General features: G+C 39.6%; 1 protein-coding gene across 1 annotated transcript in view; it reads left to right on the top strand.

Annotated features, from left to right (window-relative positions):
- Kcnn2 (potassium calcium-activated channel subfamily N member 2) overlaps window positions 1-12,630 on the top strand; it is a 31,997-nt gene extending 19,367 nt beyond the window's left edge. Inside the window, exons 3-5 of the mRNA XM_052155456.1 lie at window positions 4,012-4,139; window positions 10,009-10,078; window positions 12,205-12,630. Coding sequence (XP_052011416.1) covers window positions 4,012-4,139; window positions 10,009-10,078; window positions 12,205-12,492 — 486 coding nt within the window. The 3' untranslated portion in view covers window positions 12,493-12,630. The remainder of the gene's footprint in view (window positions 1-4,011; window positions 4,140-10,008; window positions 10,079-12,204) is intronic.
- Window positions 12,631-14,786: the final 2,156 nt, after the last annotated feature.

Genomic DNA, 14,786 nt, shown 5'->3' with positions numbered 1-14,786 from the left:
AAATCTGAAGATGATGCTAAAGAAAAAGCAATTTGAGTATTGGAAGAATATTAATCCAGGAATATATGCAGATTTTTCAAGCTTTCCAATAGGTGTCTGATTGAGGCAAACAATAGTATTTAAAAATTATTCACCATAGACAAAATTTTTAAAGGAATGATTTTATACAAAAGTCATTGCTCTGTATAACATTAGTCAAAGGAAACACACTATTCATTGTGTACCAGTATTGACAGAGTTAATTCTCTGAAAATGTATATGACCCTTTAGAATTAAAAATTAGACTAGAGGTACAAGTACCAGATTAAAAATGTTGCCAAGCTTAGAAAGATAGGAGCAGAGACTAGGCTGATGACTCAGTGGCTAAGAACCTTTGCTGTGAAGACAGGTTAGGATCCCCTGTGACAAAATAAAAGGCTAATTTTGTCTATGAGTGCCTGAATGCTTGAAGACCTAGGTTTGGTTCACCAGGACCTTTGTAAAACTCTGAGCAGGCATTGTGCACTCTAATTCCAGAGCTGAGGAGGCGGAGGATCAGGGGAGCTTGAGGATTTGTCACCCCAGTCTAGCCAAAGTCATGAGGTCCAGGTTCAGTGAGATACCCACCAAAACACAAGATGGAAAATGGTTTGCAGAGGACACCTAAGGATGACATGTGTCTTCCACAGTCCCATGCATGTGCATACATACAAAGGCCTCTAGGGAGAGAAGAAATATAAAACCAAAGTTGAAAATGAGCATGCAAAGTTGTTAAAAATCAAAGAAAAAAAAACAATGATAGATTGTTAGTAATGACTGGCTGTTAAAAAAAACAAAATAAAGCTTGCTTATATCATATAGGTTTATACAAAGTTTCATTTGACAACTCATCGTCTCTAAGTGTTTTGCTGATTCTCAAAGCACTGTCATAAGCTGTTTTTCATGTCCAGTATGGCAGACAATTTGAGGCAATGCCATACTTAGCATCATATTGTTTATAGTTTATTTGGTAGTTATCTATGAAGCAGCAATGTAGTACTGTGCAGCCTTTACACACTGAAGAGTCATACGAAAGTATCAGCCAGTTCCTATGACCACTGCCTCCATTTCTCCTACAGCTTTTGCTTGTGCACATCAAATACCTGTTCATTAGAGGTATTTTTTTTTTTCCAATGAAGGATTTCAATTCATCATGGACACTAGGAAAACAGAAAAAGCATTTCTACTTTCCTTTAGTTCTCCATGTGTTGGGATGAGATATGGGGCAGTCCTCCTGGAGATCTTTCTCCTCACTCTCCTTAATGTACTATTTTCTACTTTTTTGGTCCTGGGGATCTAACATAAAGCCTGCTATATTCTAGGCAAACAGACATTGACCAAACTATGTCCCCAGACCTCATAATTGACTCTAGAACTATAGGATTTCCTCTTGGGAAACATAGTGCTTGGTAAAAACCATTGGCAGATGTCCTCTGTGATAGTTGAATCATCAGAATATTCACAGGTTAGAGTTGTTCTGTAGATCTCAATACTTGCTTAAATCACAAGGATCCTTTGCGGGTGAGGTGATAATGTTTATATATAACTATGTATCCAATGACACCCACTTAACACCACAGACACATACAACACCAGCAACAAACTAGAAAGGGGCAGTGATTAGTGACATGACCTTTGACGTGTGCTCTTAAGGCTTTGTAAAAAACTCAGGGAGGAGGGCAGGGATCCAGAGGCTATATAATTAGACAGTAGAACCCAGATCTGCCCTGGGCAAGAGGTCCCTCCAAGTCAGCTTCCTGCTTCCCTAGATGATAGGGATACTGGGTGTGACAGGGATACTTGCTGTGTTCCAGGTCCTTGGAAATTTCAGCATCAATTTTGTCCAGTTCCCCCGGGGTGCTTTCAAAGTAGTCTGCCCGTTGTCCCATTTCTGTCAGCCCTAACAAGGACAAAAAGACCCATGATGGAGAAATCTCAGTTACAGACAGAATTTGGATTTTGGTTTTGTTGTGTGATTCTGGCACGTATTGTTTTTGTAGCTTTCACATTGAAAGGTAACAGTTAAAGCAGTAATGGGTTTCAAAGACTTCATTAGGGAATAAGAGAATGTATTTTAAAAATCATTTCACATGCTTGAAGGTTTTTTTTTTTTTAAAGGAAATGTCTGGGTTTCATTTCATTTAAGCCCGTCAGCTATGACTGCTTAGGGAACGCAGATCCTGAGCATAAGGCTTCCAGGGCATCACCCACCCACTCTGCCCTGAACTGAGACTCCCCGCCCCCTTACCATCTCAACAGGAAATAATCATTTAAAATGCATCCAAGAAACAGGAAGCCACCCTTTTCAAAAGTCTGTAGAATTTTAAAGTAATTCAGAGTTTTCACTTTGGGGATGGGAATCTGTACTAGATCAGTTGCTATGTTTAATGCCGGGGTCATGACCCAGCATTGAACCTTCATACCCCGTTTAGACATCAGCCCCTCCACTGTCAGGTACGGGTAAACCCGGTGAGGACATAGACCAGGAATGATCCTCAACTGTCCAGGTTGCCACAGCCATTATTGAGTTGGGAGCTCCTAGACTCACGGAAACCATCCCCAGAAGACAGTGCTGGCCAGTCTCTTCCCACACAGTGCTCTGTGCTCAAACCCCTGCCTCTCAGATGGCACCAATTTCTCTACCAAGCTTTGGCTTCTTTCTAGTCCTAACTTCCCTGGAGAGAGGTGGGGGGGGTGCTGCTTTGACTCACTGCCCTATCCTACACCTCTTCCTGCTGTTTTCTTATTAGTTTGAGGAAACACCCTATATAAGTGTGATAGCTATTCAGAGAACGTGCACACTTTCAGGAAGAAACCAGAATCCATTTTCTTAACATGGATTTGGGTAGTACAGTTTCGCTCAAGGAAAAGGGGGCTACGTAGCATTAATCCTGAAATGTGACATTTCCATGCAAAAGTAGAAAGCTATACTTGCTAACGTAGCACCGTAGTTATGCCGTTCAATGACAGCTTCTTATGGTAAACATAAGGACTAACAGGGCTTTAGTAATCGCCAGCTCTCACACTCTCATGTTGGAGAAAAGTCAATTCCAACAAGCTCACCAGGCATTGGAGTTGACTGGGCTATTGCTGCCTCGAGGACTCGAGGCTCATTGTTCAACTTTAGCCTGCTCTTCCCTCTAGCCCTGCCTCTCCTGAGTCATCCTCCTCCACTCCTCACCCCACCAGCCTGGAGCTTTCCTCACTCAAGGGCATGAAAAAGGGAAAACTTCTTAGGATAAATAGCTAGCCAATCAGCTGGAGAAGCTCTACCATTCCAAGTCCTGTGATGGAGGCAAACCAAGGAGCCCTACCCTGCCAAGGCTGGGCCTTTAGAGATTTCAATCAAGAGAGCAAGAGATTAGATAAGATGCCCAGCCTTCATGGGGTGCAGCTAATGCATCTTTTTCACCTGTTTGAAATGTAATCTGTTTAATTTTCTCATGAAATCCTGATGCCATCCCTATAAACAAAAGTGTGCTAACAAGCAAATAAACCACTGCTTCTCTGGGAGCTAACGTATGAACTCACACATTCAGCCATGAATCCATGCCTTGGCTGTGCTGTCGAGCAGGCCAGAGAGACCGAGGGAGCTTGCAAAAGACAAACGTAACATGGGCAATTGGCATTATGCCTTTGTCTGGAGAGACAGAGACTATGGAGAAGAAGACTGAGCATCTAAGAGTTCGCTTTATACAAAGTGTTGAATAAAAACAGTTTCTTGTTCAACCAGGTAGAGTATGTAGCACAGAAAAAGATCAGTAATATTTCCCTAATATTTTACTCAAATGTTCCCAGATAGACATAAAATCCTTGCATGAATGCAGCTAAGCCGGGGGCTGGGGCTGGAGTGGGGGAGGGAATAGTCTTTTGAGTAGCAGTTTCCAAACCTCCAGTTCACTGCGATTCTCAGGATGAAAACAGAGCCTTGAGCCAGTACCTGGAACCTGCTGGAGGATGCAGCAACTGCTTTTCTCGTGTCTTTCTAAACAGGTGAAAAACGCAGCCGCCAATGTACTCAGGGAAACGTGGTTAATCTACAAAAACACAAAGCTAGTGAAAAAGATCGACCACGCAAAAGTAAGAAAGCATCAACGGAAATTCTTGCAAGCTATTCATCAGTAAGTACTTGGTTTTCATTTCCATCTTGTTTTTATCTCCTTAGCCTTGACTTTTGAGTCTTGTGCTTACGGGTTCTTCCTTTGTGGGAAGAAAAGGAAAAAACATTGTCATGTTTGCTTCCAGGAGAAATCTAAGAATCTAATGCTGGACTCTTGACAAAAGTTTAGTTCCCTTTATGACTGAAAATCGTCTGTGTTAATCGAAGTATCTTTCTTTTTGAAGGCCTTAATTTCTGTTATAATTGTATTTAATTAGTGTATTTATTTATATAATTTGCCCAGAAATGTTCAGCTTGTATCTACTGACTAATCTTGGGAGGAAAATGATATCATATCATCCATCTGGATTTTTGAATGCCAGCAAACATCTTTATATGACATAGTATATTGAGTTGTCATTTCTCCAATATTCAGTGACTTCTTAATTAGAAATTTGAAGTTAGCTACATATTGTATGTTCACCATAAAGCTGAGATTGTATTGTTCTGTATTCCATGATTAAGTTACTTTTATTCAAGAACTTATTAAGTTACTTTCATGCATGTCTATGTTATATAATTACTAGTCTTTTAAGATAACAGTTTGTACCTCATAAGATTCAGTGATTTCTGAGAAACAGACTTTTCTCTCCAGGCTGACGTCATCTGCACTGTAAGTGTTACTCATGTGGGTATCGACTGTGACACCAGACAGACTTACTTTTAATGTCCTTTCTCCGTGGCCACATTTGTGGCTCAGACAAGTAGCTTTCCTTGTGAAACATACCAGGGAATTGATGGGAAGAAAGCTGGGAGTCTAGCTTTTATTTTTATTTTATACATTTAGTTAATTCATAGGCAACATGAAACCACTGACCTTCTGGAAGGAGTACATAGACTTTTATCTTCTAACCTTTCAGTGATCTAGCCTCTGCCCTGCTTAATTAGGATATTAAGGTACCCTGGTAAGTTTATAGTGCACCTTAAGTGGTATTTATGTGCATATTTCTGTGGGAATTGAAACCCCCGTTAGCCAAAATAAAACCCAAGGAATTCTGGGATTAAAATAGAGGAGGTCTTGCACAGATAGTAGAATATCTTATCCTCACTACTCGCGGGCACTCGTGCTCCTCAATTTCCACAGCACACTCTGCTAAGAAGGGGATGGTATTTCTCTTCTAACTCTGTGATGTCACTAGGCACACAGCTGTTTTTCTCCCCGCTTTGTAAGGAAAGGCCAAGACTAGAATTTTAAAAATTATTCTTTGTAAAGTCAGTGGGAAATACCGAGAGGAAATTATATTAGAGCTGCCTCACCCAGCAGGAACTTGCTCCTAGGAGCTCAGTTGCTTTCCTGACCCAGGGCCAACCCAGGAGCTCCACCAGACAGTTGTACTTCTTTCATTCCCTGTACAAGAGAGGAGCCCCAAGAGAGACTCATATTCCTCCTCTGTGTTCCCAAGGCCCATCTAGATAGCCACTTTCCCAGAGGACTCAGTTGGAAAGAAAGTGTGCTCACTAAAGCAGCAACAACCTTAGTAAAGCAGACACAGTAAATCACGGTAGTCTGTGTTGCTTGAGTATGATAGACAACTTCCCTTTCTGGGTATGAGAAGAGACAGCCAAAGATAAAGAACTGAAGATGAAAGAGCAGTGAGTATACTCATGTGTTCTGACCATGCTTATTTACTCCAGGATTCCGCGTGCCTGTCAGTTAAAACACCTGAAGTACAGCTGCATTTGATTTGCCTTTTTGATTAATTTTCCAACTTAAAAAAATTCCAAAGCATATGCCCATGGAGTTAGTAATGCAATCCTAGAACTATGTGGATATGGTGGTTATTATTTATTTGATCATGTGCTTTGAGTTATATAAGTACATCCACGCTAATGTGGGATAATATGTGGGTATTTATTCCCTGCAAAATCTTTTAACTTTGCTCTAAGTTTCTTTTTTCAACAAAATATTATGAAAAAATTATCTCTAGGGAAGCAAGATGCTTTTATGAAGTGTTCCCAAAACAAGTGGCATGTCTGTCTGAAGGGACATGTCAACATGATAAGTGGGAGGAGCTTATGCGAGTTCTTCAGCTGGCTACTCTGGACACTGTGACAGAGCCACCCCTTGTTTCCTCTTCTGCTTCCATCAGACATTTCCCATTCTCATCCTTTCCTTGCCTTTTAAAAATATGCATTGTGTACATCCAAAGCAGACGAGTTTGATGCAACCCAACTACATTCATAAATGTTTTATAAGAGTTTGGGCGTGGCTGGGTTTCCTTTGCTGTGGGGGATGAGGCTTATGAGCAGAGTAAGTTCATTTAGTAGGGCTGGGTTTGGCTAGATGATTCTAATGGTACATAATCGCTTGTCATGTTAACTTCATTTTGGAAGATGTCGACTATGGTTATGAAAGACAGCACACAGGGCTCGATTCCTCAGGGCCAGGTCTTCCCTGCCCACTGTTTAGATTCAAGGGTATCTTAGCATCATCTGCCAGCACTGCCTGAAGCAGGATTTCCTAGCAGGACAAAAATGCGCAAGTCATTTGCTAAAGCTTGTCTGGCTTTTGTTCCTCTCCAGTTCTCCCTGAGAGCAATTTTCTCTGCTCTCCCCTCTTTTGCCAGCTAGCTCTAGCTCAACTCTTTCTCTTTTCCATATTTTATGGCCTCTTTCCCTACAAGTGACCTCTCTAGCCTCTGATGATGCTAAACCCTCTAGGCCAGTGCCCTCTTTTCAGTAATGTGTTTGCCTTTTTGAATCATCACTGGATGTCATGAAGTGTTTCTCTCTCTAACTCTCGACCCTTTTCTGATAGCAGCTTTAACTCTCTCATTCTTCTGTCTCAACCATGGATCCATCAATCAACATGAATTTGTCTAGAGCCAAAAGAACTAATGTGCATAATTTATATTAGAGGGCATTCTGAATAGCCCCGGTATGGAAAAGATTTGGTCACCATCAAAGGATTCCTTATATCTATATCACTCTAAGCCTTTATTTCCTATTATTCCCTTGAATATCAAGTGTGAAGAGGCCAACGTGACTTTACGCACGTTCTTCCTTCTGAACTCTGGTTTAAGAGGAAGCCAAGGGCTTTCAGGTAGGCAGAGTCTGGTGGCCACAAAGGATGGTGACGAATTGACTAGTGCCAATCAATGTCAAGATCCCACAGGGTCTCCCGGCTGACGAATCGAGCCCCCAGTGCACAACTGAACACCGCCTTATGTTATCTTGTGCTCCGGAATACTTTACAGTTTCTTTTCTTTTGTTTTGTCTTTTTAATTTCAACAAAATGAAAATAGAGCTCGGAAGTAAGTTGTTGTGTGAGCTGTTCCTTTCAACATTTGCAGAATTTTCTACTGGCTGCATGCACCCAGCAGATCCTTTATTTGTGAATTTTGGTAGTCTGATTGCTGCTATGGAAATGTGATCCAAAATCATGATATTTTCCTGTGATAAGTGAAGTTCACAAGGAAGAAATCAACATCTGTTTCTTAATCTTTTTGTGGGGAAAAAAAACTGTACTGTACATGTGCATGTTACCTTTTATTCTGGCAGCTGCAGCTTGAGCAGGGTTTCTCTGTCTGCCCTTCTGTACCCCAGATAGTCTAGGAAGACAGTCCGTATAACAGGCAAACCACAGGACAAGTCCCGAGAGCTACTGGAGTTCCAATCAGGGTTACTATGTCAGCTGTCTAGATTGGTAATAAATACCACGGGCAAAATTCTACTGTCAGACAGAGCTTGGAAACCCAGCAGAAGGACACTGGGCTGCATGGCTTTTGAAAAAGTTCTCACTTTCACCTAACCAACCACCACTTTCCACCTCCTCCTGTTTTACAAGTTCAAGACTCTTTACTCCATAGATGGCTGGAGGTATCTGGTCCAGAGCTCTGAACTCTAGCCTTTATTAAATATGAAAAGAAAACTTGGTGTAAGTCCCTGTCATAAAAGGTAGCATGTATAGTAATAAGTAAAATGACATCAACTGGCATTTTTAAAGCGTATATTGAATTCTAGTCATAGGCTAGAAAGCTCTGAGCCGAGACCTTCCCCGTGCCCTATGAAAAACATTTTAAGCAGGTGTCAGGAGCTAAAGACTTGGTAGGATCTGCCTGACAACTTTTCTTACAATAATCCATGATAGTTAAAACTATGGAAAATAGTCTTTCCATATGTCCTAGCCATAAGGTCTCATTTGAGTATCACTTAAAGTCCCTTATGACACCTCCAGCATCAACAATGGCGGTAGACTAACCCTCCATGCACACTTGAAGAAACAAGTCAAACTGGGGTCTGTGAGAGTAGAGGTCCCGTTGGCATGGCAGTGCTCCTACTATGCTGCTTGCTGACCAACAGAAAGTCAGGAAATTTTTGCTCGTTTATAAAAGACAGAATTCAACATTTCTTGGTGCTTAGAGAAAACTCCATCAACAATATATTGAACTTAAATGTGTGTTTGTAGATTTCTTTCAGACTACAACTTGCTCTATCTCTATGATAACACACAAAGGAGTCAGTTAACTTGGTTCCAAGTTTCAAATGAAGAAGCGCCAATGAATAGATAAATCTGAACCATTTTATATTGCTTAAGACTATATTATAGGTGGTCAGCATTTAGACTCTAAGGTGGCAGGAGCTGTATATTCTCCGTGGAGCAGATTCAGCTATAGACCACCTGTTCTAGGTGCAAGACGAAATCACTAAGTACTATAGACACATTAGGAAAATCTCCCTGGCAGTAAAATCTTGCCCTGTGAATTTTTATTTCACTTATGTAGTTATATCCTATTTAAATTAAATAGCATAAAATATTCTCTTCATTCACTGAAACCATACTTAATAAATGATTATCAAAACCAAAGTGAGGTTAGCATAGATTTTTGTTTTCCTTTGTCACAAATATTGCAAAGCTACTGATTTACTTTTTTGGAGACAGACTTTGGATAGCTGGCTTATGAAACAGTAACCCACCTTTGTCTTATAAACTCTTAATTTGTTAAATATAAGAATAATGTAATAAATATTTATTGTGGCACTACAGTAAATAAGTGGAAGAATAGTAAGGGTTTTCCTTTAGAAAAAAAAATGGCTTTTTAAAAGAGTGGCCTTGTGACCGTCAATCAAAGACATGCAATGAAATATTAAAGTAACTAAAACTAATCTTAAAATAAAAAAACAAATCTACCTACCAGATATTTTGCCATTAAAAGCAAAACAAAGCAAACAAACAAGAACTACAATAGAAGCAAAAGAGAATCTTCCAAAGAAACGGTCTGGCCTCTGTTCAAATTCAGTGTCAGTTTAAGGTAAAGCCAAGGGAAATAGGGTAAAAAAAAAAATAATATGTTTTGAGTTATCTTGCTGCTGGTTGAATAAAAGTGGTTTTTGTTAACAAGAATCTCACTTATCACTGTGTTTTCATCAGGTTCAAATGCCTAACCCAATTCATTTCAGACTAAACAGGGTTAATACCTGTATCTAGTCATGTAGGCATAGGAAGGTGTCCATTGCTCAACATGATGAAATCCCAGTTGCTTTGCATATTTCTTCCTATGTCTATCTGTCATGATACTGGGGCTTTAAGGAATGTTTTGGCTTTTTCTCATACGGTTAAATCCTTATGAGTCTTCCTGAACTCAACTTACCTGGTACATAGCTGTCCTGAGGACATATCATCTCTTGCTCTCCTTTCTTTTTGTGGTGTTGGGGAAGCATGCTTCTCATTGTACCAGATACACAGCCAGTGTGGACTTTACCCCCCCAAATGTTCAAGGCATTATCCATGCAATTACTTGCTCTTGTGGATTTTGTGCATGCCCTTTGAAAACAGTAACAGAGCCAGGGAAACTTGGAGGACCTTTCTAACTTCAGATTCTGTCTTTTAGATTAAGAAGTGTGAAGATGGAACAGAGGAAACTGAATGACCAAGCAAATACCCTAGTGGATCTGGCAAAGGTAACCCTGATGGGCTCAGCCATTGTCAGTGTATCCTTTGAAATTGACCACTGCAGAGTGATGAGCAGTAATTCCTAAGAAGCCTCCACACATTTAATAAATCTATCAAACTACCCTAAAAGGATGATCCAGCTTAGAAACTTTTTTTTCTAAAATATGTGCTGCGTTCATAAGCTCATATGTACATTATACAACTCCGCTGCTAAAGATTTCCATAGGGGAGTGCACTGGACATACCATAAAATACTTTAGTAAAGTATGAAATGATGCTTCTTCCCCGAGAAGACAGAACTATATCTTGAACATGACAATGAGGTTCTGAGATAAATAGAACTCATCATTCTCATTCTATTTTATATTTTTAAGCAAGCCCACACCTATATAAATTGAATGTTTTGCAATCCCAGAAGTTAGATTCTTAACCAAAATCTGTGCTCACCCACATAGACACTCACTTTTTCTAGCATTCTCCATTATTTAACAATCATACTTTTTAACAAGCACATTAATAGTTTTCTAGTTCTTTGTCACATTTACAAGATTTATCTGCTTTTTTATTGTTCTTCCATAAGTAACAGCCACTCTGAAAATATGAATATTGATCAACTGTGTAAACATTACATCCTGTTCAGCTAGTTCTAAAGGAGACTCTAGAATAGAAGTATGTATGTGTTCTGCCTTTTAGCACAATTACTTTGGCAGAGCCGACACCAAGTCATATGCATCCTGTTTTATGTTTAATAAATCATATTCCGTCTTGCCAAATCTTCAAATATAATCTGTGAAAATTCGACATTTGGCATCCCCTAGTACTACTCATATACATAAGGGTGTACACAAAGATGAAATATATTTGAGTTATTTATGTAGTGCCATGTTCACTCTGACCACAAGAGCATAAGAGTTCAGTATCCTCCTAGGAACAGATATTCCCAAAAATGTAGTAAAACTGAAATTAGAGCTCCCTGTGTCAATGGCTCCTTCCATCGGTTTCGTTATCATCTTTAAGCAGCTGCAAAGCTGACAGAACTACAAGAAAGAAATTAAGGACAATGCACACAAAGTAAAGGAAGGGGAGAAAGAGACACGGGGAGTCTTGGACTTGGGAAAGGTGGCACTAGACTGAGTGTAGCATCTCTCTCCCTTCCTCTCCATCACCCCTTCCATCCCTTGCTCTGAGCTGCTGAGCCTTGGAATTCCCTTTCCAAGTAACTACTTCAAGGACTGTAATCAAGACTCAGACCCATGACTGCTTCTGAGTGAGACAACTTCAGTTTTCTGAAACAAAGTCGGCGTTTGACATTTGTCCTTCAGACCATGTGGTTCTGAATAGACCTTTCCAGTAAGGCGGCCTATAAATGTTTGCTTTGTGTTGTGCAGCAAGTACCTGCCCACTGCTCTGTTCCTGCTAGGCAAAAGCTTAACCACTGAGTTTCACCCCCAACCCTAGACTCGTAACTTAGAATCCTCCACCAATATTGATCTCGAGGGTTTGTATTATTTTACATCTTATCTGTGAAAATCTGGGTTGAATCCAATAAAAAGAGTTCTGAGATTCGAAACATAAGGCAACAGAAGATGTGCATTGATTGCTTTAAATTACTAAGTTATCTGATCAAATCCATTGATCCGACATTTTATCCCTACTCTTCCATTATGTTTTTACACCTCGCTGTCATCTGACTGTTATTTTTTTCCTTCCTTAAATCTTACTGCTATCATAAGAATTGGCCAAGTTGTAATGTCACATGTTGAAAAGTGAATTTGATATGCTAACTTGTATAAGACTCATCAACACATAAATATTAAATTGAAACATTTCCATCTATCTTTATGCCACCTCAAATCATGGGGCATTTCACTACACCATGCTTTCTAAATTATAACTAGTCTGTCATCATGTATTTAAAGTTCAGCATTAAGAATACATGGAATTAAAAGGGAGGATGCATGGAATTTGCTTTGTGACCTAAAGCCTTCCATTAGTTGACACACCTGTCACTGGCAAGAAGCCAGTGCTGACTGATGTTTGAAGAGTTATTAATGACAGTTTCCTTGCAAGGCAAGAGTCATTAAGCCTCTGTTTCTATCTTCTCTGTTTCAATCTTCTCATTCTTGTTTTCCAGACCCAGAATATCATGTATGACATGATTTCCGACTTAAATGAAAGGAGTGAAGACTTTGAGAAAAGGATCGTCACCCTGGAAACAAAGTTAGAGACTTTGATTGGTAGCATTCACGCCCTCCCTGGGCTGATCAGCCAGACCATCCGACAGCAGCAAAGGGACTTCATTGAGACACAGATGGAGAACTATGACAAGCGTGTCACCTACAATGCTGAGCGTTCCCGGTCCTCGTCCAGGAGGCGGCGGTCCTCCTCCACAGCGCCACCAACTTCATCAGAGAGTAGCTAGAAGAGAATAAGTTAACCACAAAATAAGACTTTTTGCCATCATATGGTCAATATTTTAGCTTTTATTGTAAAGCCCCTATGGTTCTAATCAGCGTTATCCGGGTTCTGATGTCAGAATCTTGGGAACCTGAACACTAAGTTTTAGGCCAAAATATGAGTGAAAACTCTTTTTTTTTCTTTCAGATGCACAGGGAATGCACCAATTATTGCTATATAGATTGTTCCTCCTGTAATTTCACTAACTTTTTATTCATGCACTTCAAACAAACTTTACTACTACATTATATGATATATAATAAAAAAGTTAATTTCTGCACATATTTGTTTGGTCCCTTCCTGTCTCTCTAACTTCATCACTCATACTGTTCTCTGGGTACTATGCGTGGCTCTTTATCTGACCCATGTTGATAACTTTGATTTCCCAAATTTCTCCTGGAATGAAAAAGACTAAAGTGTTCTTCTTCGGATTTGTGATGATTTTCCTTCCTGAAATATTAATAGCAAGACCTTTGGTCCCCACCCCATTTTCAGTTGACAGTACATTTTTGTGTACTTTGCTTCCAAATGATATGGAAAGCTGGACAGTTTTCTCAGGACATTTGCAAACAAGGGAAAGAGATGCTTCAGATGATTATACCTATTTTACAAGCAAATATACATGAAGGAACTATCAAAAGACATCACTCTCTATGAACTCATATTGCATAATTTCAGGTCTAAACTAGTCATTTCCAATTTCCTAGTTCATTTACCATGAAAGCCCCAGGCTATACTCATCAGTATTTGCCACAGACAACATCTATCCATATGTGTGTATGTGTGTGTGTGTGTGTGTGTGTGTGTGTAATCAGTATGTAGGTTGCCATCAGAATAATAAATATATATGAGTAAAGCCCAACCCTTCCTAACATATGGTCCTTTCTTGGACTCTATTAATGACATATGGTAAATTTCACAAATGGTCCATATTTATATCGAGTAATGTGGGAAAGGGAGCTAGGTAGTTAGGACTGTTGAGTGCAATCCAAAGTCACCAAAAGAAGAAACTAAGATTAAAAAGAGTGGGTTGCGGGAAACACATAGAATTGCCTCACATAGAGTTGTTCCCCAGACCCTGCAGGAAGAACTGAGATGAAGTGGCTGTGCCTGTCACACACTCTGAAGACAATGTGCTTGCATTGGTCACAGTCTAAAAAGTATTCAGTTCAGAAAAGTCTCTTCAGAAGCTCTCCTCGTAGTGGTATGCCTCATCCTCTGTGGTCAAACTCACAGTGTCGGAAGTTTCAAGCATTATTATTTTCTTTAACAAAAGTTATAGTGATATACTTGATCTGCTTTGCATAGTTCAATAGGAAAAACTTCCCATTCTAATCTCTATAATTTCAAAAACATCAGCCATCATCCAAGACCAAGTACAGTGTTTGAGACAGCAGGAGATCTACGTATCTACTAACTATCCAGAGTTACTGAAACCAGTCTTTTTATGTATTTACATCCATGCTGGATGAAGACAAGACCTGGGAAGGCTTTTAATTCTAAAGACACGATAATACTGCTTATGGATACATGCTGTGGAGTTAAACAAATGTCAACATCCTACCTCATCAAGATTGCTCATTCGTAGATGCGTTTAAGCTGTCTTTTTATGTATTTTGGATTACATACAAGAATATAGCAAATATTTATTACAAGCACTGGAAAAAAAAGAGAACATTTTCGAAAAGACAATATGTACTTGTAATTGATGTAGTTAATTCTTGCGTTTTCTACCTCTGTGGTGACTAAAATCAGACTCGACATAATTAAGTTTAATTATCACTCTACTGATCAGTTGGCAATCGAAGAAAGTAGCAAAAATAATGCATTGCTTCTCTTGTTGCAGAGAGAAAAAAGAAAAAGGGAGTTTAAACTTAGGTTCCATTGTGTTCTGTCCATTTTCTTCCTCTTTGCCTTGGCTCCTCAGGATTGGATAATCTTTTGTGCTTCAAATTAATCTCACCTTTGCATCCCTTTGTACAAAGTATATGAAGACTGACAGACATATCTTTCCTCTTTTTTTTAATGCAAAGTAGTCACAACTTAAAAGAGGCAAGAAACCCATCCTCTCAAAAGACATGCCTGTCATGATCCTGCTTTCTTAAATTCCCTTTATGTGGCATTATCAAATCTCCCTTCAAATGGCTTTGAACATTAGGCGGAATCCTTGGAGAGTCTTACGTCTGCAACGTGCACTGCAGAATACTCAGTAAAAATTGAGTTCTACTGCTCTTTTGGCTGGCCACTCTCTGCCCTCTT

Source organism: Apodemus sylvaticus, chromosome 13, assembly GCF_947179515.1.
Source record: "Apodemus sylvaticus chromosome 13, mApoSyl1.1, whole genome shotgun sequence".
NCBI lineage: Eukaryota > Metazoa > Chordata > Mammalia > Rodentia > Muridae > Apodemus > Apodemus sylvaticus.
Note: the sequence above shows the minus strand (reverse complement) of the source record. Positions and strands in the feature narration are given on the sequence as shown.